General features: G+C 53.8%; 1 protein-coding gene across 1 annotated transcript in view; it reads right to left on the bottom strand.

Moving 5' to 3' along the window:
• Window positions 1-23086, bottom strand: part of TONSL (tonsoku-like, DNA repair protein) — a 38820-nt gene that overhangs the window by 6811 nt on the left and 8923 nt on the right. The window contains exons 5-20 of the mRNA XM_015422824.1: window positions 22861-22990; window positions 20835-21006; window positions 20007-20121; window positions 19720-19868; window positions 18583-18744; window positions 17963-18088; window positions 14041-14254; window positions 13052-13069; window positions 11787-11842; window positions 11585-11674; window positions 10050-10122; window positions 9557-9720; window positions 8421-8521; window positions 4247-4829; window positions 3865-3941; window positions 1667-1823 (exon numbers count right to left, since the gene is read on the bottom strand). Of these exons, the coding sequence (XP_015278310.1) occupies window positions 1667-1823; window positions 3865-3941; window positions 4247-4829; window positions 8421-8521; window positions 9557-9720; window positions 10050-10122; window positions 11585-11674; window positions 11787-11842; window positions 13052-13069; window positions 14041-14254; window positions 17963-18088; window positions 18583-18744; window positions 19720-19868; window positions 20007-20121; window positions 20835-21006; window positions 22861-22990 (2387 nt within the window). The remainder of the gene's footprint in view (window positions 1-1666; window positions 1824-3864; window positions 3942-4246; window positions 4830-8420; window positions 8522-9556; window positions 9721-10049; window positions 10123-11584; window positions 11675-11786; window positions 11843-13051; window positions 13070-14040; window positions 14255-17962; window positions 18089-18582; window positions 18745-19719; window positions 19869-20006; window positions 20122-20834; window positions 21007-22860; window positions 22991-23086) is intronic.

Raw genomic sequence — 23086 nt, 5'->3', positions numbered from 1 at the left:
ACCCACCCCCACCCACCTCAGTTCGCCCTGACCTGCCCTCTGGCCTGCCGGAATCCCGAGCGACACCGGAGCCGCTCACAGGCAGGAGGCAGGGGAAAGGTGAGCATTTGCATAGCCCCCCCCCCCCAGGGTCCAGGGGAGGAGCCGCCTCGGCCAGGGCATCCCCCTATCGCCAACGGCCAGACGCCAGCCTGGGAAACGCCACTGTGGGAAGTTCCGCGCCCAAATTCTTCAGGCAGGGGGCCACAGGGAGCCAGGCCACCCCACCCACCCACACGTTCCCTCTAAGCTGAGTCGGTGTGAGCCGGCTCACAGTTCTTTAGCCTCCGGCTCGCACATTTCCCCCTTCGCTCAGGAAGGACGGCTCCAGGGCAAACTAAGCTATGCGGCAGCCAAATGGCTCGCTCGCAACTTTAATGCCAGCAGCTCACAGAGGAGAACTTTTGCTCACGGGACCCCACAGCTTAGAGGGAGCACTGGCACACACCCTCTCTGGGGCGTCCTCAAGCCAACACGGCCGCCCGGTTCCCCAACGGCATCACCAAACTCGCCTGGCTCGCGATGAAACAGGATGCCGGCCCCAAACGGGGCAGCACGCAGCTGTGGCGCGCCCTCCAGTGGGATTCTCTCCCACCCAGTGTTCCCTCTAAGCTGAGTTAGTGTGAGCCAGCTCACAGTTTTTTAGCCTCCAGCTCACAGATTTCTGTCTCAGCTCAGGAAGGATGGGGCTCCAGAGCAAACTGATTGATGCAGCAGCCAAATCGCTCACTCACAGATTTAATGCCAGGAGCTCACAAAGGAGAACTTTTGCTCACAAGACCCCACAGCCTAGAGGGAGCATTGCAGCCAGCGTTCCCTCTAAGCTGAGTGAATGTGAGCTAGCTCACAGTTTTTTAGCCTCCGGCTCACACATTGTTTGTCTTGGCTCAGGAAGGATGGAGCTCCAGAGCAAACGGATTGATGCAGCAGCCAAATGGCTCGCTCACCACTTTAATGCCGGGAGCTCACAGAGTAGAATTTCTGCTCACAAGACTCCACCGCTTAGAGGGAGCACTGCCCACCACCCGTGCAAATGTCACATCCGGGCCGGCTGCCTGGCTCCCAGACAGCCTCCCGCCTCCCCCTCCCTGGGCAGAAGCCCCCTGGCCAGAACGTTTTATTTTAACATGATGAATAAAATATTTTAAGACAAGGTGTTCAAATATTTTCCAAATCATTTCTAATATATATATATATGGTATCAGATTGATCTAATTTCTGTGCACTGAGGACAAGCAAGTCCTAGGTTACAAACTGAACTCTCCAATGCAAGAACAAGATGCATTTCTTCCTTTAGGAAGTGCTATTGTCACGAGAAAAGAAAAAAGTTTCCGTTTTGCTTTTGCATGTGGGTGGGTATTCTGTTTGTAATAACTGTTTGGATATACTATATTTTTAATATGCTAGTTGTGATAATTTCATGCCAAGTAAAAATGTCCATATTCATATTTTATGTTCCTAAAGTAACAGAATGACTTTCAATCTGGAAAAGAAAAAAGAAGTGCTAATGTAGCATATTTTTTTTCAATTTTTCCGAAAATTTCCGTTTTTTTCCGGGAAAAACGGGAAAAACCCGTTTTTTTTCTGAGCTTCAAAATTTCCAGAAATTTTACATCTCTACACTCACCTCCTCGTTGCTCTGCAAGACGTCCACGATGAGGTCCTCGGGTGCCAAGAGGGCCCCCTCCTTCTTGAGGGTGAGGCGCGGCAGCAGCCCACACATCTGGTAGTAGCGCTGAGAGGCCTGATCCGCCAGCCAGGACACCGGCCGGCTGTCGCTGCCGCTGCAAGGGAAGGGACACAGCGAGGCCCTCTTACCCACCCCTCCACACCGCAGTGGCACAGGATCTCCTTCTCTCGCTTCAGAGTCCGGCTTTGGCCTGGGGAGGCTCGCCTGGCGTGCCACCCCCCCCCTTTCCTGCCCTGCCCGAATGCCAGTGATTTGCTGGCTCGTACTTTTTGTTCACTGAAAACATTTTTACACCAGTGATAACACAGCCAAAAAAAGCACTGTATAAATAACGCAATCAAAGGCACTATGCTGAGGTGCAAAAGAGGAAAGAATATTTATGTAACACAAATGTGTACAAACAGATACAATACAGTGTATACCTATGACACACAACAACACAGAGCGTACAAAAGAAGCCGGCACACAGGACATAGGATGAAGACTCCAGATTCCAATCTTCGTTTCGTTGATACTTCTTCAGTTGTACTAGTTTAAGTAGTAAGCCTGACAATGTCAGAATGTTCTTCTACCGATGATTGGTTGCCCTGCTTAACCTAGTTTGATGTGAATTGTGGATATTGTTCCCTGCATAACAACATGAAGGCTTCTATATATTGAGCACTAGATGAAGCTGTATGGTACAACTGAAGAAGTATCAACGAAACGAAGATTGGAATCCAGAGTCTTCGTCCTACGTCCTGTGTGCCGGCTTCTTTTGTACACTCTGTGTGGTTGTATGCCATATGTATACACTATATTGTATCTGTTTGTACACATTTGTTTTGTATAAATATTCTTTGTTCCTTTGCACTTCAGCATAGTGCCTTTGATTGCGTTATTTATACAGTGCTTTTTCTGACTCTAACATTTTTACACCACCAGACCTAAAAAATCCATCAGCAACTGGTCACTACAATGGAGTACAAGGGCAGTTTGGAAAAGGGTCAGAGAGAACAAAGTCAAAAAAGCTAGATAACGTTCGGGGAAGAAACTCCCCCATGGAACTGCTGTGGGTGGAGATTCTGGGCTTTAAGGGGGACTTCAGAGTGAAGTGTGCTACAGCCTCCCCCCCAATCTGAACCATCTCAAGATGGAGGGAGAAGAAAGGGAGGGGACCAAAGTGGGAAATGTTGTAATATTGGGCGACTTGAACTACCGTACCATTGAGTGGGCAAATGTGTGTTATGGGAGGGGCGGTGGCTCAGCGGCAGAGCCCCTGCTTGGCACACAGAAGGTCCTGGGTTCAATCCCCGGCCTCTCCAGTTTAAAGCAGCGGGTAGTAGGTCATATGAAAGACGCTCGCCTGAGACCCTGGAGCGGTGCCGCCAGTATGAGTAGACAAGACTGACCTGGATGGACCAAGTGTAAGGCAGCATCATCTACTCAATGTGTGCTCAAGTCATGCTGTAAGCAATGAGGTTTCTAAGCAATATAAATGACAGTGCACTGGAACAGTTGGTCATGGAGCCAACCAGAGGGGTACAGCTAGTTTTGAGTCCAGTACCACCTTCTGACCAACAAGATTTTTTTTTGGGGGGGGGGGGGTATAAGTTTTGGAGAGCTAAATGGAACCTCCATGAATAGGGGCAGTATATCTGAATACCAGATGTCAGAGACAAAGAAAGGGTGGCCATTACCCTTCAGTGACCTCCTTAAGGGCTTACCAGAGGGGCAGCCAGATGGCTGATCCAGCAAGGCATTTCTTAGGAAAGGGGGAGAGCGGAAAGAAGACGGCAGGAACGAGGCGGAGAAGAGGCTGGTTAAGTGGAGAGGCACCGTGGGAGGGAAGGAGAGAAAGGAACGCTGGAGGGGCCACACAAAGAGGAAGTGGCCACTCGTTTGGCACCCAAGACAGTGGAATGACAGCTGCCACTCCAGCGGGGACGGAGGAACCCAGGAATGAGGCGGAGAAGAGGCTGGTTAAGTGGAGAGGCACCGTCGGAGGGAAGGAGAGAAAGGAACGCTGGAGGGGCCATGCAAAAGCGGCCACTCGTTTGGCACCCAAGACAGTGGGATGACGGCTGCTGCTCCAGCGGGGACGGAGGAACCTGGAGAGGGGCTCTGGAGCACAGATACCCCTTCGCCTCTCTTACCTGTGGGGCACGGGGATAAGGAAGACGTTCTCATGCACCCGAACTCGCACCCGGATTGGGGCTGGGGGAACGGGATGCTACGGAGAGGAGAGAAAGGGATAAGAAGGGCAGACTGGCCACCCGCCATCCCGGCTTGCCTCTCTGGGGGGAGGGGTCTCCCACTCAGCAGCACACACACCCCTCTCCAACTGTGCTGGGAACTGAGTGCCCCCCCCCCGTGCTCCAGGCCAAGCAGAACACCGAAGAAAAGGTGGTGCTTTGTCTGCCGGCTGACCAGGCCCCAGGGAAGAAGGATGGCCTTCTAGGTGGTGGTGCTGCTGCTACGGAAAAGCCAGCCCTGGCAGCGGGCAAGTTGGGCACCTCTTCCCGCTGGGAAACTCACCTGTGCTGCTGGGCCTGGGGGTGGGCTCTCGCAACCCCCCGTCCTGCTGTAGACCGGGCTGCTGCCCCCCGCCCCCCAGAGGGGACCAGGGTCATTTGCTGGCCGCTCTGGGCTCGCTGTCGGGCCACCCCCTCGCGTCCTGCCCAGGGGGACCCTGTCCACGATCTGGGTGAGGCGGCTCTGCCTGACCCGCCGCCGCTTCTTCCTTGCAGCTTCTTCCTTGCGTGCTTCTCCCTCGCTTTCGCTCTCGGGCCCCGAGGCTTCCTCCGACTCGGACCCGGAGTCCTCGTCGCGACCTGGGCGGCTTCTTTTGCGGGACCTGCGGCTCGGCCCCACGTCGTCCTCCAGCCAATCGTCGCCCACGTAGTCCTCGGCGGGGATCAGGGCTCGCCCGTCCGAGGGCCTCGTGCGCTCAGGGGTCCGTGGCAGACAGGACTGGGCACTGCCCACGTGCCGCATGGCTGCCTGGTACTCTGCTGTGGCTGCCAAGCCAGTCTCCTCCTGCCCAGCCTGGCCCAACACCTGCTCCTCCTCAGCCCTTTGCGGCTCCTGGCCAAAGATACATGGCTTCCTCTTTGCCGGCCTCGGGGGCGAAACAGGGAACCCTGGGCTAGCAATGCTGGTCTCCCTTTCACTCCCCCAGACATGGTTCTCCAGCAGGAAGGGAATGGTTTGGGCGAGACAGACAAGAGCTGGAATCCACAAGGCCCCACACCATCCAAAGTGGAAGCCGGTAGTCCTGCAGCATCTTATGTACCTGTAGCAGCTTGTAACTTCATCATTACCTTTGATGGAGGTGGCACACACCCAGACCAATGAAATCTCTGATACCAGGTTTGTTGGCCAATTGAATTATATTTTAGGCTAAAATTACTTTAAATTCAGACCACTTATAAAATTTCATTAATTGTATTTTTATATTTATTCAGAATAATTTGAAGAATTGGCACGGCTATATTTACGGCCCAACATATAAGCTAGTAGCATAACTAAAAACATATAAGGTAACTTCAGCAAAAAAGAAATCTTTATTATTATTAATGTTTTATTTCTTATACATTTGGTATGTAATAATGAGGCTTCCCCCCCTTCTTTTTTTCCTTTCTATAATTTCAGGAAACAACATCTGGTGTATTTTGGATGCGTGTCAGTGCAATATAGAGAATAGTGACCACTGAGGAAGGCCCGAAGGGGCCGAAACACGTTTGGTCCTAAGTTAAAAAGTGTTTCCCCCTCAAGTGTATTTGTATTTGAAAAGCTTTTGAAATTTAGACTCTTTCTTTTAATCATAGTATGTTTTAACTTGTGTACACCTTAATAAACATTTGTATTTTAATGATATATTATATAGTGTTAGTTTGACCCTCTTGGTTCGCAGATATATCTTGGGTTGAGTTCCCCCCCCTTTCCCCCCCCCAGTTTTTTGAAGGGAGTTTTGACCCTCGAAACCTTGGGTATCAGCTTTCCGGAGTCAGAGCGTCCTTCGTCAGGTTTGAGGAAGGGAGCGGTGATTCTCAGAAACTTGTCCCCTACAAACCTGCTGAAGAAGTGTGCACCAGAAGAAGTGTGCCTGCACCCGAGAGCTTCCAGAATGGTCTTAAAGGTCCCTGACTGGACTCAGACTTTGTCCTCAATGGACTGTTGGTCTCGAAGGTCCAGCTGTTCTACCGACCAGCGTGGGGGGGGGGCTCTGAAACTATCCACAAGGGGCTCTGTCATGATCTGTGTACGACTGGGCAACAAGGCCTAGTGAGGCCTAGGACCAGGAGAGACCTGTGTGGGAGTAGAAAGCAGACAGCCTACAATCCCCACAATGCTTAGCAACGGTTGTAACCGATCGGTGTCCAGGGATTGTGTGAGGAGATTGGGACTTAAGCTTTGTGGGCTGTGAAACTGTGTTCTTTTCTCTACTGCATTCTTTCCTCTCACAGAGCTAAACTGAGGGGACAGTCTGGTCTGAGAGAAAGATCCCTCACTTGGGACAGAGTGAGTACAGGCACAGGCCTGGTATAAAAGGCTGTGGGCCTTGAATAGTAACCCGTTAAGAGAAATAGGTAGCCACGTTAGATTTGTTTATTCTGCCTTTTGACACTGTTATATATTTTAAGCACCTTGTCTTGTATTCCTTGCCCCAGTACTGTGTTACTAAACCGTTTGTTTAATGTTCTCTGCCTGGTCATCACGCCTATATTTCTCGGCTTAAAAGGGGCGTTTTGGTTGGGCTTGGGAGGGTACTCTGGGCCTTCCCAAGGGACCCTAAGTCCAGAGTGGTGGCAGACGAAAGTGGTAACCCCCTGTGAGTCATGACAGGCTCCTTTGGGGCCTGGACTGCCCTCTTTGTAGGGCTTCCCTCCTATTTCTGTCCCCGGTGGCAGCAGCAACCATGAAGGAACAAGCATTCGGCCTGAGGGCCGAATGCCACAGGGTTCCAGACCGCAGTGCCTCCTGCTGGTCTGGGCAGAACCGAGATAAACTCTCTCCCTCAGACATCTCCAGTGAACAAAGACTCTGCTCCAGTTCTACACCCCACTCAGGGCCCTTTGCGTGGCACTCCTGGTGGCCCTTCCTAGCCTGGCTCCGGTCCGTGACTGATTCGAGAGCTGCAGATGTTCGGGCCACCAGTCAGAAAGAGGGGAAGGAGGCAGAGACGGGCAGGCTTCCGTGCTGGAAGTCGGGCTGCTTGCTTTCACGAGCACTACCTGAGCACCTTGAGTTTCTCACAAGAGAAAATACAGGGTTGTAGTTTTCAGGCACTGCGCTCTGCAGCAGCTCCCCAAGGAGACCCTTCCCAGGAAGGGAGCGGCAGCAACCCCCCCCCCCCGACCTTCCCTCACATGAAGCAGCCCTAGACTGAATCAGACCCTCGGTCCTTCAAGGTCAGTCTTGTCTACTCAGACTGGCAGCCGCTCTCCAGGGTCTCAGGCAGAGAAAGGTCTTTCAAATCACCTCCTGCCTGGTCTTTTTAACTGGAGATGCCGGGGATTGAGCCTGGGACCTTCCACATGCCAAGCAGAGGCTCTGCCACTGAGCCACAGCCCCTCTTTACCTCTCTCCAGGGTCTCAGGCGGAGGTCTTTCACATCACCTACTGCCTGCTCCTTTTTAACTGGAGATGCTGCCGGGGATTGAACCTTGGACCTTCCGCATGCCAAGCAGAGGCTCTGCCACTGAGCCATGGCCCTGCTCCACTATTACCAACTGACAGCCTAAGGCTGGAGAGCCCAGTTCCCCTGAGACTTCTCACTACAGCCTGAGCCAGCCGCCCAAGACAATCGAAGAAGATCGAGGAGCCGACTGCGAGAAGCGAGAACTGAGTAACGACAACCACTGTAAAATCACCAATAACTAGCACTTGATTATGTCTCATGCTTTAAGTGGTTTTAGAATTGTTTAATTGTTTTAATTGTTGCTGCTTAATCTATATTCCGTATCGGTTGTAGATTCCATGCTGTTTTGACGTGAGCCGGCCTTGGCCGGGAAGGCGGGGTAGAAATTTAATAAATCAAATCAAACCAAATACACACATGATGAACTTCCACTGAACCAAATCCTTGGTCCGTCAAGGTCAGTGCTGTCTGCTCTGAGTGGCAGCAGCTCCCCAGGGTCTCAGGCGGAGGAGGTCTTTCACACCACCCACTCCCTGGTCCTTTCAACTGCAGAAGCTGGGTGTCAGGCAGCCCTGTCATGGGTCTGGAATGTGGAGGGGTGGCCCTCCCGTGTTCTGTCTCAGCTCTCCCTGGATCACCAACTGTTTGCTATCTTATGCTTGGCCTTGTAGATGCTCCAGCTGCAGTTTTACTCAGCTGGGAAAGTTAACGGCTTTTTTGCTTTGCCTGCTTGCTTTGCCCACGCGTGCACGAGAGATGTGTCCATTGGCTCATGCTTACCGTGGGGATGTCTGATTCTAGTATAAGTCACTTGTATAGGTGGCCATTCCTGACACAAGCTGCACACGTGTCTCTAGTACTGGATTTACCAATAAACAGTTATCTTCTCATGAAGCCCTGTGCTGTGAAACCTGACTAAGTTGCCCACGCGTGCACGAGAGATGTGTCCATCGGCTCATGCTTACCGTGGGGAGGTCTGATTCTAGTATAAGTCACTTGTATAGGTGGCCATTCCTGACACAAGCTGCACACGTGTCTCTAGTACTGGATTTACCAACAAAGAGTTATCTTAGCTGCTCCATGGCCTTGCTGCGCTCACGAGTTTCCCGGTCCAGATCCCGACCGTATAGACGCCCCCACTCCTGGAGAGTACCCAAAGGGTTGAGGCCCTACACAGGAGAAAATGCCAGGCACAGTGAGGGCAAGAACACCTGTAGGAGACCATGGATCCCCTCGAGCCGGCCAGACGCTCTCTGGACTGTGCACAGAGGAACAGCAGAGGGAGACTAGTCCAACCCAGGAGGGCCTCCCAGCAACACAGATGGCAAACGGACAAACCCCTGGCCTTGCCCCCTGGCTGGGCCTATGCGTTAAGAACCCTGGAAGAGCCCTGCTGGATCAGACCAGTGGTCCAGCCTCCTGTCTCACACAGTGGCCAACCAATTCCTCTGGTGGTCCAACAACAGGGCACAGAATCCAAGGCCTTCCCCTTGTAAGAACACCGGAAGAGCCCTGCTGGATCAGACCAGGGGTCCATCCAACCCGGAATCCTCTGCAGGGCCAGCAACATGGCACAGAGGCTGAGACCTTTCCCTAATAAGAATGTCAGAAGAGCCCTGCGGGATCAGACCAGCGAGGGTCCGCCTAGTCCAGCATCCAGTGGACAACCAATTCCTCCGGAGGGCCAACACCAGGGCAGAGAAGCCAAGGCCTTCCCCTGATGTTGGCTCCTGGTTCTGGGATTCAGAGGCTTAGTGGAGCTTCTCTTTAGTGACCATGGCGAGTAGCCACTGATAGACTTATCCTCCATGAATCTGTCTAATCCCCTTTTAAAGCCCTCTATGTCTGTGGCCATCACTACATCCTCTGCCAGCGAATCCCACATTTATGAGTTGGGGACTTGCTGTGTACATCTGGGAGGGTCTGGGAATGTCTCCAGATTTTGGGGACGGGGGTAGACAGACACATTTAAAAAAAGGAGGAACTGGGACAACATCCCCCAGCGCCCCCCAGAGGGCTCCACTTGGCTGCACTGTTAGAATTCAGGAGGTTTTCTGGTGGCAACGTGGAGGGCAGAACAGGGGCAAGGGAAACTGCATGCGCAAACGGGGGCCACACGCACGCACGTACGGGATGGCTGTCCAAAGCAGGCCCTCCCCAGGAGCACCCTCAGCAATGCCCAACAGCGTCTCCCTTCTCCCTACCTTGCCGTTACGCAGAACCACGGAGGCCCCTCTGTGGATCAGCAGCTCCGCCACATCGAAATGGCCGCAGTTGAGGGCGTCGTGGAGGGGGGTGATGCCCTCGCAGCCGGGGCCCCCAGGGTCGTCGATGTTGGCCCCGTGGTCCAAAAGCAAGCGGACGACCTCTGGGAAGAAGAGGCAAGAGGTTCACGGCAAGGGGTGGCCCCGGCCGCTGCTCTCTCCAGGGCCCCGTTTTCCCCAGACCGCAAGGCCCTAACCAACGCTCCCTCTAAGCTTTGGAGTCTCGTGAGCAAACATGCTACTTTGTGAAGCTCCTGGCGTTAAAGTGGTGAGTGAGCCATTTGGCTACTGCATACATTAGTTTCCTCTGGAGCCATCCTTCTGGAGCGAGGACAAAAAAATGTGCGAGCCGGAGGCTTAAAAAACTGTGAGCTCGCTCACACTGACTCGGCTTAGAGGGAACACTGGCCCCAATCCCCTCCCCAGCACTTACCCAGATGCCCGTGGTTGCAGGCCTCGTGCAGCGGGGTCCAGCCGCAATAGTCCCGAGGGTTCACAGGGTGAGCCTGTGATGGAGAGGGGAGGCAAAAACGGAAGAAGAAGAAGAAGGAAGAGGAGGAGGAGATTGGATTCATACCCCATGGCCCTTCACTCCCCAAAGGAGTCTCAGAGCGGCTGACAATCTCCTTCCCCTTCCCCTCCCCTCCCCACCACAGACACCCTGTGAGGTCGGTGGGGCTGAGAGAGCTCTGACAGGAACGGCCCTTTTTTAAGGACAGCTCTTATCAGAGCTACGGCTTGCCCAAGGTCATCCAGCAGGTGCAAGTGGAGGAGTGGGGAATCAAACCTGGTTCTCCCAGATTAGAAGAAGAGGAGGAAGAGATTGGATTTATACCCCGCCCTTCACTTGGAGTCTCAGAGCGGCTTAACAATCTCCTTTCTCTCCCCCTCCCCACAACAGACACACCCTGTGAGGTAGGTGGGGCTGAGAGAGAGCTCTGACAGGAACTGCTCTTTTTTCAAGGACAGCTCTTGTCAGAACTACGGCTTGCCCAAGGTCATCCAGCAGGTGCAAGTGGAGGAGTGGAGAATCAAACCCGGTTCTCCCAGATTAGAAGAAGAGGAGGAAGAGATTGGATTTATACCCCGCCCTTCACTTGGAGTCTCAGAGCGGCTTAACAATCTCCTTCCCTTTCCCCTCCCCACAACAGACACCCTGTGAGGTGGGTGGGGCTGAGAGAGCTCTGGCAGAAACTGCTCTTTTTCAAGGACAGCTCTTGTCAGAACTACGGCTTGCCCAAGGTCATCCAGCAGGTGCAAGTGGAGGAGTAGGGAATCAGACCCGGTTCTCTCCACACACTTCACCACGACACCAAACTGGCTCTCCAGGTGGCTGAGGTCCACGTGGCTGGCAGGCTGGAAGGAAACCTCGGCCTTTCCACCCCCCTGCCTGTTCCCCCCTGCCCAACACACAAGGAGGCACCTTGTGGAAACTCCAGCAGGAGAGGTTGGGGGGTGCCCCTTTCTGTGCCCCCCCCCCTGGCTTCACTGCCCGGTCCTCAGTGGCCCAGGCTGGCCCGATCTCTTCAGATCTCAGAAGCCGGGCAGGGATGGCCCTGGTTAGCGCTTGGATGGGGGACCTCCAAGAAGGCACAAGGTTGCGAGGCAGAGGCAGGAAACGGCAAACCGCGTCTTTTCGCCTCTGGCCTTGTCCTGGATGGGCCGGGCGAGCCTGATCTCGGCAGACCTCAGAAGCTGAGTCAAATACTTGAGGGGAGCCCAAGGGGAAGGGGGAAACTCCAGGCAGCCAGGAGCGTTGGGCTCTTCCACACGTGACGGTTCCCGCTGGGTCTTTCTGCCTCGTCCTGAGGGTGGGGCCCACTTCCCACGTCAAGACTGAAGAGGAAGAACCCCACAGACCAACAGACAGCAGGCAGGCAGGGAGGGAGGGGGGCCGCTGGCAAAGGAAGCACCCGCCCCCTTGCTGAGGCAGGGGGGAGAGCCGCCAGGTGGGTCTTTGGGGCTCACCTTCTCCAAGAAGAACTGGACCCGGCGCAGGTTGCCGTCGATGCAGGCTCGGTGCAGCAAGGTCTCACCCTTGTCGTTCCGCTGGTTCCACTGAGAGAAGGGGCACGGTCAGGCCACACCCGGCTCCCCCGGCCTGTTCACAAAGCTGACAGAAACACAACCAGACCCCCACCCACCCCCCCTGCTGGCAGCCCGGCCTCACCTTGCTGACGTTGCGCCGGCCAGGGACGCTTTTGCCGTAGCCCTCCAGGTCCTCCTCTCCGTCTGGAAGACAAAGGGAGGTGTGAGAAGTGGGCCACGGCCACCCCGATGCCCACCCCCAGGGAGTTCACAGCCCAAAGGCCACACCCACCCCCTGCTTGCCCCAGAGAGCCGGCAGGTCAAGGTGTCCCTCGCCACCCAGAATGGCAACCGGCCTCTGGGATCGTGGCCCGCAGCACCTGAACTCGGCGGCCCCTGCTTTTGACTCAGCTGGGTCCTCTTAACGTCCTGCTACAGAAACACTTCTCCCAGCCAAGTGCGCCAACTTCTGCCTTCCACTCACTGCTTGTGGATGTCAATGGACCTACTCATGTGTTTACGCTGCAAGTGTGAGGCCAAGACTATCCCTCCAGTCCCGTTTTATAAACACTGGCTTCCAGTTTGATTTGGGGCTCAGTTCAAGGTGCCGGTCTTGGCCTTCAAGGGGCTGTACAGCCTGGGACCGATACACCTTAAAGACCACCCTCTCCCAAATTAACCTCCCGGTTTACTCGGATAATCCCTGGAGGCCCTGCTGTGGTTGCCCCCACCACTGGAAGCTAGAAAGGCGGCAACCTGAGAAAGCCACTTTGGTGTAGTGGTTAAGAGCATGGACTCTAATCTGGGAGAACCGGGCTTGATACCCCCACTCCTCCACTTGCACCTGGCTGGATGACCTTGGGCAAGCCATAGTTCTGTCAGAGCTGTCCTTGAAAAAGAGCAGTTTCTGTCAAGAGCTCTCTCAGCCCTGCTTACCTCCTAGGGTGCCTGTTGTGGGGAGGGGAAGGGAAAGGAGTTCGTAAGACACTCTGAGACTCCTTTGGGTAGTGAAGGGTGGGGTATAAATCCAATCTCCTCTCTTCTTCAAAGGGCTTTCTTTCTCAGGGCACCAAAACGTCAAACCCCACCCCACCCCAGAAGTTCACCCGCCTCCCTCTGTCGGTGGCTTCCACCAGCAGGTGAACCCCTTTTCGTTTCCTCTGGCATCCCGCCAAGAGCAGTCATTGGCCCTCCTCTGGTGTTGTTTGTTACATGTTTTATCGAATTGTTTTAAACACTTATTCCAATTGTTCAAATGTTTTAATATTTTTATGTGCACCATCTTGGGAGCCCTGATCAGACGGAAAGGCAACATTAAAGAAGAAGACAAGAAGAGATGGGATTTACCCAAAGGAGTCTCGGAGCGGCTTACAGACTCCTTTCCCTTCCCCTCCCCACAACAGAGACCCTGTGGAGTAGGTGGGGCTGAGAGAGCTCTGACAGAAACTGCTCTTTTTCATAACAGCTCTTATCAGAACTACGGCTTGCCCAAGGTCATCCACCAGGAAGTGGTGGAGGCTACAAGTATGAACGGCTTCAAAAGGGAATTAGATAAGCATATGGAGCAGAGGTCCATCAGTGGCTATTAGCCACAAGGTATGGATGGGGCTCTGGGGCAAGGGATGCTCTGTCTTCTTAGTGCTTGGGGGGGGGGGCAACAGTGGGAGGGCTTCTAATGTCCTGGCCCCAGGTGGACCGCGTGATGGCACTGGTAGTTCTGGCCACTGTGTGACACAGAGTTTTGGACTGGATGGGCCATTGGCCTGATCCAACATTGGCGTCTCTTATGTTCTTATAGGAACTCTCGGTCTGGGGCAAGGGATGCTCTGTCTTCTTGGTGCTTGGGGGGCAGGGGCAACAGTGGGAGGGCTTCTGGTGTCCTGGCCCCACTGCTGGACCTCCTGATGGCACCTGGTATTTCTGGCCACTGTGTGATACAGAGTGTTGGACTGGATGGGCCTTTGGCCTGATCCAACATTGGCGTCTCTTATGTTCTAGGTGCAAGTGGAGGTGTGGGGAATCAAACCCGGTTCTTCCATTTGGAGTCCGCGCACTTAACCACCACACCGAACCACCACACCAAATAAATAACCAATTTCTGCCATTCTTTCCCCACACCTCTTGCAATCCAGCGGTCTCTGTCAGGCCACCCGCCTCCTGCCCCACCCCAATGTTCTACTTTTAGAACTAACAAGCTGAAAGTGAGCCGTTCCCCTCAGGAGGACAAGGATTCTTCTTGTTCGTTTCGGCAGCAGCCCCTCCCTGTCTTTCCCCCCAGCACAAAGTTGGGAGTGGGTCACGAGGGGAGGCGCAAAATGCAGCCCCCCCCCGCCCCAGCCCAGAGCCCCTTGCGAGGGCACCCCTCCGTCATGGCCCCCCACCCGCCTGCCCGCCACGCTGCTCCGCCCTGCTCTCACCGCTGCCGGAGAGCTCCAGGTCGCTCTCTTCCAAGGGCTCGCTGCTCTGCAGCTCCTCCTCTTCCTCGCCCGCCTCCCCATCCGGGCGCTGGCCCAGGCAGCCGCGGAGGTCCTCCAGCTGGGCCAGGGTGGCCGAGGCCTCGGGGCACCCGCATCTCTGCTGCGAGGCGTGGAAAGACCGCAGGACCTGACACTGAGACAAACGGTTTCCCCGTTTTAGGTAACAAGGGTAACAATCAGATCTCGCCCCCCCCCCCCCCACCCCCCTCCGGGGTGATCCGTGGACGACGGCGCCCCGACGGGAAAGGGCGGGGGATGGAGGGGCGGGTCGGCGTCTTTGCCTTTGGGCGGGGGCGGGGCCCAGATGTTGGGGTTTGTGGGAGATGACAGGGGAATAAAAGAGCGGCGTGAGCAAGCCGATGAGGACACACGGGACTGGCTGCAAGATTGGGCATTCTACTGAGTGTGAGAGAGATAACACCAGTGGGCCCAGACAAAGACGGCAGTCCCACACAGACCCGAAGGAGATGGAGTGACGGAACTCCCTCCAGGGCCTGCGCCTGAGGCACGCTCCGGACCCGCTACGAATCCTTTTTCCCTTTTCATCTGCTGCTACCACAGCATCCCTCTCCCCCCAGACGTCCTTCAGGGGTCAGTAGAGCTGTCGGGGCTACGGCGGAGGGTCTGGACCCCGGGCGGGAGCAAACAGCGCCTCACAAGTAGTCAAATCACTGGTTCACAACTTGAGTGCCAGCAGCTCACAAAGTAGGATTTTTGTGCACAAGACTCCACAGCTTAGCGGGCTAAGCCACACAGGCTTAGCGGGAGCATTGCTCCCAACCACCCCACGTTTTTCAGGAAGGAAGGAAAGCCAAAGCTCGTCGGACTGGAGAGCCACCAGACAGACACAGGCATCCACTGAGATCACGGATGACTGAGACAGGAAAACACAAATATAATTTCAGAGGGGAGCCCTGCTGGTCTGCAGTAGGAGAGCCAGATTCGAGTTCAGTTGCCCCCTTAGAGACTGTGGCGTCCTTCCTTATTGGGGAGACTGTTTTACTTTTAAAACACTCTCTGTGTACCTAAACTTGGTAGATTTCTGCTGCCACCAGGAATTAAAAATTCCAAATCTCTCTCTCTGCTGGCAGAAAGACCTAGGGTCTGGGACACTCTCTGTGTACCTAAACTTGGTAGATTTCTGCTGCCACCAGGAATTAAAAATTCCAAATCTCTCTCTCTGCTGGCAGAATGACCTAGGGTCTGGGCACTTCAGAGGACTATGTGGCCCTGAGGAAGTACTGTACTGATTTCTGAGATACAAACAAAAATTGATTTATTTAATAAAGAACAAAATAGGTTTCTGGTTATTCTGAACAGTTGCTGAAGAAAGGGACTTGTAAATATATAACTGGCAAAGCTTGGTGCCACAAACAGTCTCTCAAACTCCAAACTCCACTCTGACAGGCTTATACACTCACTCTCTCACTCTTATATATAGCCACACAGGCTAGTTTCTGTTTTATTCACACTGAATGGAATCAACTCTCTTAGTCACACAGACTAAACTGTTAGTCTTATTCATACAGAATTAGACTCAAAATTCCATAGTCACACAGACCATGTTCTCTCTTCAAACTTTACACACAGACTCCTTCATAACTCGTCCACACTTGTCTCTCTCATATCACAGAATCTCCTCAAAGACACACACACAGAATCCTCTCCGAACATCTCCTCCCACACTCATCTCCCCCTATCGCTCTCTTTACATTACTGCAGCCAAACTCAACATTTAAAGACACACACACACCAAAACATGGAATCATTACAGAGACCACAAGATTTCTGGGGTATCTGACGAAGAGAACTTTGACACTTGAAAGCTCGTACTTTGAAAATCTTGTTGACCTCGAAGGTGCCACAGCCTTGGATAGAAGATTACGCATGACTGTGAAAGATGAAGCAGATTTCCTGAGCAGTCTGATAACACAAGGAGAGCAGGGCTCATTCCTCTGGATCACTTCCTTTTAAGTGCCACATTTCCAAGTTAAGTGCCACATTTCCTTCTATCAAGACACACAAGGACAGATGGTCTTTGTAGACAGTGGTCAAGGGTTGTGTTTTTCTGCTGTGAACCACTGCTCCGAACAAAAGTCAAATAAATAAAGCAGTCCGTTATTGTTATGACTGGACAAAACGGGGATGCTCAGAGGGGCAGAGCCTCTGCTTGGCACGCAGAAGGTCCCAGGTTCAATCCCCGGCAGCATCTCCAGTTGAAAGGACCAGGTAAGCAGGTGATGTGAAAGACCTTTCTCTGCCTGAGACCCTGGAGAGCCGATGCCAGTCTGACTCGACAAGACTGACTTTATTTATTTATTACGTTTGATTTCTAACCCGCCCTTAAAAACATAACTTTACAACATTAAAGCCATTCCAACAACAGTGGCGCTTAATAGGCCAAAGCATTGCAGATGACGACAGTCGAAGAGGTAAGTGAGAGGGGATGGAACTCACAAAGCAGAGGAGACAGTACTCTTCACCATCATCGACACTGCCCATGTGTCTGGTGGAACATCTGTCTTACAGGCCCTGCAGAATTGTTTCAGATCCCACAGAGCCCGGGTCTCACTAGACAAGAGTTCCACCAGGTAGGGGCTAGAGCGGAAAAGGCCCTGTCCCTAGTCACGGACAGTCGGGTGGGTGGTTTTCGGGCCGGGGACTGCTAGGCGGTTGTCATTAGCTGAGCGTAACGCTCTTTGAGGGACATCTCAGGAGAGGCAGTCCCAAAGATACGCTGATGGACCATGGGTCTGATTCAGTAGAAGGCAGTTTCACGTGCTCGTGACCACCTTACAGGGCTGTTGAGAGGACTGCTGAGATAATACAGATGAGCTGCTACAACACTCAAAGCACTTGGTATGTACTATTGATCATAAGTACTTCAGAACCATAGGCCTTGGGACGGTCTGGTCATGTTGCCGCTAGAGGAAAACAAGAATGGGGGCGGGGGGGGGGCAGACAGCTCCCCTCCCTCTGGAATCATCCCCCCCAGGAGGGGCAGGGCTGGCCCAACTATCTTTGTACGTTTAGCATCTGATCTGTTCTATAACTTGATGGTCTGTGAAAACTGAGGAGAGTGGGAGTAACGCCCTGTCTTCTGAGACTGTGGCTTACACTGTTTTTAAAAATCTAATTTTTTGGTGAATGTAAGAAAGGCAATACTGGAAAGTTCTCAATAACTAGATGAAGAGGCAGGAGACAGACGTCTTGAGAAGGCGCAGGGAACTGCAGAGAAGCGAAATTCATTATTTGCATCAGCCTTGGCCATGGAGGAGGGGCCGCAGTGGCTCAGAGGTTAAGACGCTGAACTGCAGACTGGAAGGCCGGTAGTTCGGCAGTTCGAGACCCGAGTGCTGTGGGATAGAGTGAGCTCCCATCTCTAGCCACGGCTCCTGCCAACCTAACATTTCAAAAGCAAGAAATTGCAAGTAGATAAATAGGTACCGCTTTGGTGGGAAGGTAACAGCGTTCTGTGTGCCTCGGCATCTAGTCATGCAGGTCACATGACCACGGAGAAGTCTTCGGACAGCACTGGCTCTTCGGCTTGGAAACGGAGATGAGCCCCGCCCCCTAGAGTCGGATTCGACTGGCTTTCGAGCAAGGGAAACTTTTACCTTTTACTGGCCATGGAAGACCTCCAAAAGAACTTGCTCGCTGCTGGGGCAGGCCTCTGAAGAGCCACAGTGAGATCTGAGAGCACTGAAATCAGCCTGTTTGTCGGGGAGGGGGGTACTACGCGAGAAGGAATATCAGCAATCTCTCTTGGCCTCTGAGGACATAAAGAGGGGGAGCCACCGACCGGGAGCCGGGCCTCCTCCCCACCCCCCCACAGACTCACCTGCAGTCGGAGGTCACCAGCCGTCTCCGCCCTCTGCAGAGCTTTCTGGAAGCAGGGCTCTAGGGCTTCGTAGCTCTCTCGGGCCTCCTCCTTGGCCAGGGTGATATTCAGCCAAGTCTTGGCTTCCTGGCCACAGAAAGACGAGGGAAGACGCAGGAAGGTTACAGATCTCAGCCTCGTTGCCTCTGGCACATTTCCAGTCCTGATGCTTGCAAGACTCCAGAATTGTGCAAAGGGCCTTCTCCAGCTCAGCAGTTGCTTGGTGTAGAAATGCAATGGGGACCTGAAGTCCACAGTCTAACACAGGGCAGTGTGTGGTGTAGTGTTTAAGAGTGCCGGACCAGTACCTGGGAGACCCATGTTCAAATCCCCAGTTGTGACACGGAAGCTTGCTGGGAGGCCCTGGGCCAGTCACATTCTCTCAGCATGACCTACCTCGCAGGGTTGCCAGGAGGCTAAAACGGAGAAGAGGAGAACAACAGAAGCTGCTCTGGGCCCCCCACGGCAGAGAAAGGCAGGGTAGAAACGAATTAAATAAATAAAAAACAGGCGCATGCATCCACACGCACCGACCCATCTCACCTCCAGAGCGTTCCCCTGCCGCACCCACACGCACCGACCCATCTCCCCTCCAGAGCGTTCCCCTGCCGCAGCGCCAGCTCTGCCTGATAGTGGTGCACTGCCTGAGCGTGATCTTTCAGGTCTCCAAAAGTGGCAGCCAGAGACACGTGGATCACAGCGAGCTCCTGTCCCGGGCGCCTCAAAGCCTCAGCATGCTGCAGCTGAAACAAGAATTCACAAAACCAAACAAGGACCCACGGTAAGCAGGAAGACCAACACACGACAAGTACCGTGCACAGATGATTATAACGTATCATAAATAATTTTATATTTTTTGGAAAATATCTTTACTATCATTTCTACATATATAATTCGGTACTTGTTGTATGAAGGCAGCTGAAACAAGATCATAAGGACACGAGAGGAGCCACACTGGATCAGTCCGGTGGTCCGTCCAGTCCAACACTCTGTGTCACATAGTGGCCAAAACCCAGGTGCCATCAGATGGTCCACCAGTGGGGCCAGAACTCCAGAAACCCTCCCACTGTTGCCCCCCCCAAGCACCAAGAATACAGAGCATCACTGCCCCGGACAGAATGTTCCATCCAGAGGTTCCCAAACTTATCTGGCCTACCGCCCCCTTTTCAGAAAAAGAATTACTCAGCGCCCCCCTGGAAATCTACCTTAAAGATGCAGTGACAGATTTGCACATAGTAAAGAAAGATGTTGTTGCAAGTAAAGAAAGATGTTGTTGTAAGTAAAGAAAGATGCTGTTGGCCTGAAGCCAGAGGCCAGCAGCAGCCATGGCACAATAGCTCAGCAGCAACACCAGCCTTACAAGGGTGCACATGCATTTGCAAATGCATGGCTGTGATTGGCTGTGGGGACCCCTCTCCACCTCCCTCCCTGATCCCAGGGAGGACCAGGAGAAGGCAGGAAAAGGCTGCTTTAGAAAGGTTCTGGACTCTTCTTTCTTTTTGCTTCCACCGCCCCCTTATTTTTATTCAACGCCCCCCCAATTGAACCCAAGGCTCCTACCGCCCATCTGGATCGTTCCAGTGCCCCCCCGGGGGGTGCTATTGCCCACTTTGGGAATCGGTAATCTAGACCTTCTGGCTAATAGCCACTGATGGACCTCTGCTCCTACAAAGGTGCTTCCCGCTGCCCTCTTGAGAATACCTGGTGTCAACACACACCTGTTCTTTGTAGGCCTCCAGAGCGCGCCGATAATCCCCCTCCTTGGAGAAGAGGTCCCCCAGCTGCTCACACAGGGCCAGGGCCGTCTGCAGGTTGCTGGCTGCCTCCGCCTCCTCCAGGGCCTGCTGCAGGGAGCTCACCTTCATGGCTGCCGGGGAGAAAGCATCTCGCAAGCCCTCCCAAGGCACAGAGCGCACGCTGGTTTGCAGTACCTGGTCCTGCCCACTTCCTTGCAGAGCAGTGCGCCAGCCCTGAGAGGCAGACCGGTCGGCTGTAGTCAACTCACCGTAGCGCAAGCTGTGGCAGACGCTCTCCCGCTGCTGGGGCTGCTGGGAGCCCAACAGGTAGGCCTTCTTCAGGAAGCGCTTAGCGGCCACAAAGTCCCCCAGGCTCAGCAGCACCTGGAGGGGAAACATCAGGAGGTCCAGCAGTGGGGCCAGGACACTAGAAGCCCTCCCACTCTTGCCCCCCCCTTCCAGGCACCAAGAAGACAGAGCATCCCTTGCCCCAGACTGAGAGTTCCTATCTATACCTTGTGGCTAATAGCCCCTGATGGACTTCTGCTCCATATGCTTATCTAATTATCTAAGAAGGGAGAGTGGAACAGACTGCCTCAGGAGGTGGTGGATGCTCCTTCGCTGGACGTTTTCAAGCGGAGGCTGGACGGCCATCTTTCAGGCATGTTGTAGGTATGTAGGGCTCTCTTTTGACTATGCTCCTTCAGAGTACAGGGGGTTGGACTAGATGACCTGCAAGGTCCCTTCCAACTCTAACATTCTATGATTCTATGAATTTCCTCTTGAACCTGTCCATGCTTGTAGCTGCCACCAGCTCCTGTGGCAGTGAATTCCATGTGTTCATCACTCTTTGGATGAAGAAGGACTTCCTTTTATCCGTTCTAACCTGACTGCTCAGCAGTTGCAAGGTTCTCTGTGAACTCCACAATCCTACCAGGTAAGCGTCATCCAAACAGGGGTCCCACCCCACAGCAGGAAAGAGACAGGCAGCACCCAAGCAGCTGGGTTTCCTCTTGCGAGACCTCCGGGTCCTTCCCAGCCAGGGGTGCTTCAAAGGGGGGCGCACACAGAGTGAGCAAAGCGGGGGGGTCTCTCACCTGGCCAAGGCTCGCGCAGCACTCACTCTCCATTAACTTCTCCTTCATCTTGCGAGCGCACTCCCGCGCCCTCTCCAGGCAGCGCATGGCTTTGGAATGCTCACCTTCCCGCAGGTGGATGTTGCCTAGGTTGAAGTAGGCCCGGTAGAGGTCCTCGTACAGGTGAGTCTGCCTAAGGGAGGGGGGAGACAAAGACCCAACTCACTCGAGAGCCAAGCCTGGCTTTGCTCCTCCAGAGAATATGACTGCGACCAGGGGTCGTTTCGTAGAAAAAGAGCTAGGGGAACTCATTAGCATAACTCATTAGCATATGCCACACCCCCTGACATCACCGGAAGTGTGTCATGAGGCCACACCCCCTGACATCACTGGAAGTGTGTCATAAGGCCACACCCCCTGCCATCACCGGAAGTGTGTCATAAGGCCACACCCACCACTCGGTTAGTCTTAAAGGTGCTATTTGAACTCTTGGACTATTTTGCAGCAACAGACTAACACAGCTACCTCGGGGAAGCTCCTGGATGGGGCTGGGAGTCCTTGCGGAGGCCACGTGGAGTGGCCTTGGCCAGGCAGAGGGGGAGGACTCCAACTTACCTTCCTGCTTCTTCCTCCTTCTGCAACAGAATGAGGCTGGAAGCAGGGGGCGGCCGGAAGAAGGGGCGGGGCTTCGTCGTGTGCCCCGCCCCCTTCACCTCACCTGGGGGAACCGCGATCCCCCCCGAATCGACCTCTGACTGCGACACACGCAGGGGGAACTTTGCACCAGCCAGCCCTGTCCTTCTGCACCACAGACCCTCTCGTCTCCAAGAAGTGCTACGAGTCCCAGTGTTCCCCCTAAGCTGAGTTAGTCTGAGCTAGCTCACAGTTTCTTAGCCTCCGGCTCACACGTTTTGGCCCTAGCTCAGGAAGGACGGGGCTCCAGAGCAGAGTAATTCATGCAGCCGCCAAATCGCTCGCGCACCACTTTAATGCCAGCAGCTCACAAAGTAGAATTTTTGCTCACATGACTCCACGGCTTAGAGGGAGCATTGGCGACAACCCCTTCCCTGCCCTGAGAATATGGCTGGCTAGGGTGCCCTTTGAAATGTGGTGTGGGAGGAGGGTTTTACGGATACCCTGGACCGCCAAAAAGAAAATTACACGGGTCCTAGAACAAATCAAGCCTCAACTCTCCTAGAAGCGAAAATGGCTCAACTGAGGCTATCGTACTTTGGTCACCTTACGAGAAGAGAAGAGTCACTGGGAAAGACAATCATGCTAGGAGAAGCGGAAGGCAGCAGGAAAAGAGGGAGACCCAACGTGAGACGGATGGACTCAGTCCAGGAAGCCACAAAGGCCTTCAGAGGCAAGGCTCCCTCTAAGCTGTGGAGTCTTGTGAGCAAACATTCTACTTTGTGAGCTCCTGGCATTAAAGTGGTGAGCGAGCGATTTGGCTCCTGCATAAATCAGTTTGCTCTGGAGCCCCATCCTTCCTGAGCCGAGACAAAAATCTGAGTCGGAGGCTAAAAAACTGTGAGCTGGCTCACCCTAGCTCAGCTTAGAGGGAACACTGGCTGCAATGCTCCCTCTAAGCTGTGGAGTCCTGTGAGCAAAAATTCTCCTTCATGAGCTACTGGCATTAAAGTGGTGAGCGAGCGATTTGGCTGCTGCATACATTAGTTTGCTCTGGAGCCATCTTCCCTGAGCTAAGGCAAAAATGTGAGAGCCAGAGGCTAAAAAGCTGTGAGCTAGCTCACACCAACTCAGCTTAGAGCGCCTGCCTCGGCGGGGGAGGTCAGGGTATAAAATAAACAAACAAATAATAATTAAAAAAACCTCAGCTTAGAGGGAACACTGCTCAGAGGACAGTAGGCAAGAAGGCAGGAAGGAGTGACATGTCAGAACGGGATTTCATTTAATTTATCTTACTACAGATTTCATACCCCGCCTTTCCTCAAGGCAGCCCCGGGAGGCTCTCTGGGGGGACAAATGAACCCCGCCAGGCCCTCCACCCCAGCCACTCCCAAAGACACCCCCCCGCCCCTACTCCGAGATGTAGATGCTCTTCTTGATGTAGTCGCTGCACTTGGCCGGGTTCTTCAGGCTGTCGTGGACCAAGCCGAGGTTCAGGTAGAGCCGGGCCCTCATCTCGCTCACCTCGCGCTGCGGCACTTCCCCTGGGAGAGGGAGACAGGCCGCTGTCAGGCCGCAGAGCCACAGCCGGACACAAAACAGACCCAGCTTGGATCCAACTCCGCTACAGAACCTGTGCC

This window comes from Gekko japonicus, unplaced genomic scaffold (assembly GCF_001447785.1).
Source record: "Gekko japonicus isolate JY-2015 unplaced genomic scaffold, Gekko_japonicus_V1.1 scaffold4406, whole genome shotgun sequence".
NCBI classification, from domain to species: Eukaryota; Metazoa; Chordata; class Lepidosauria; order Squamata; family Gekkonidae; genus Gekko; species Gekko japonicus.
The sequence above is the reverse complement of the archived record's forward strand: the minus strand, read 5'-3'. Positions and strand labels throughout refer to the sequence as shown.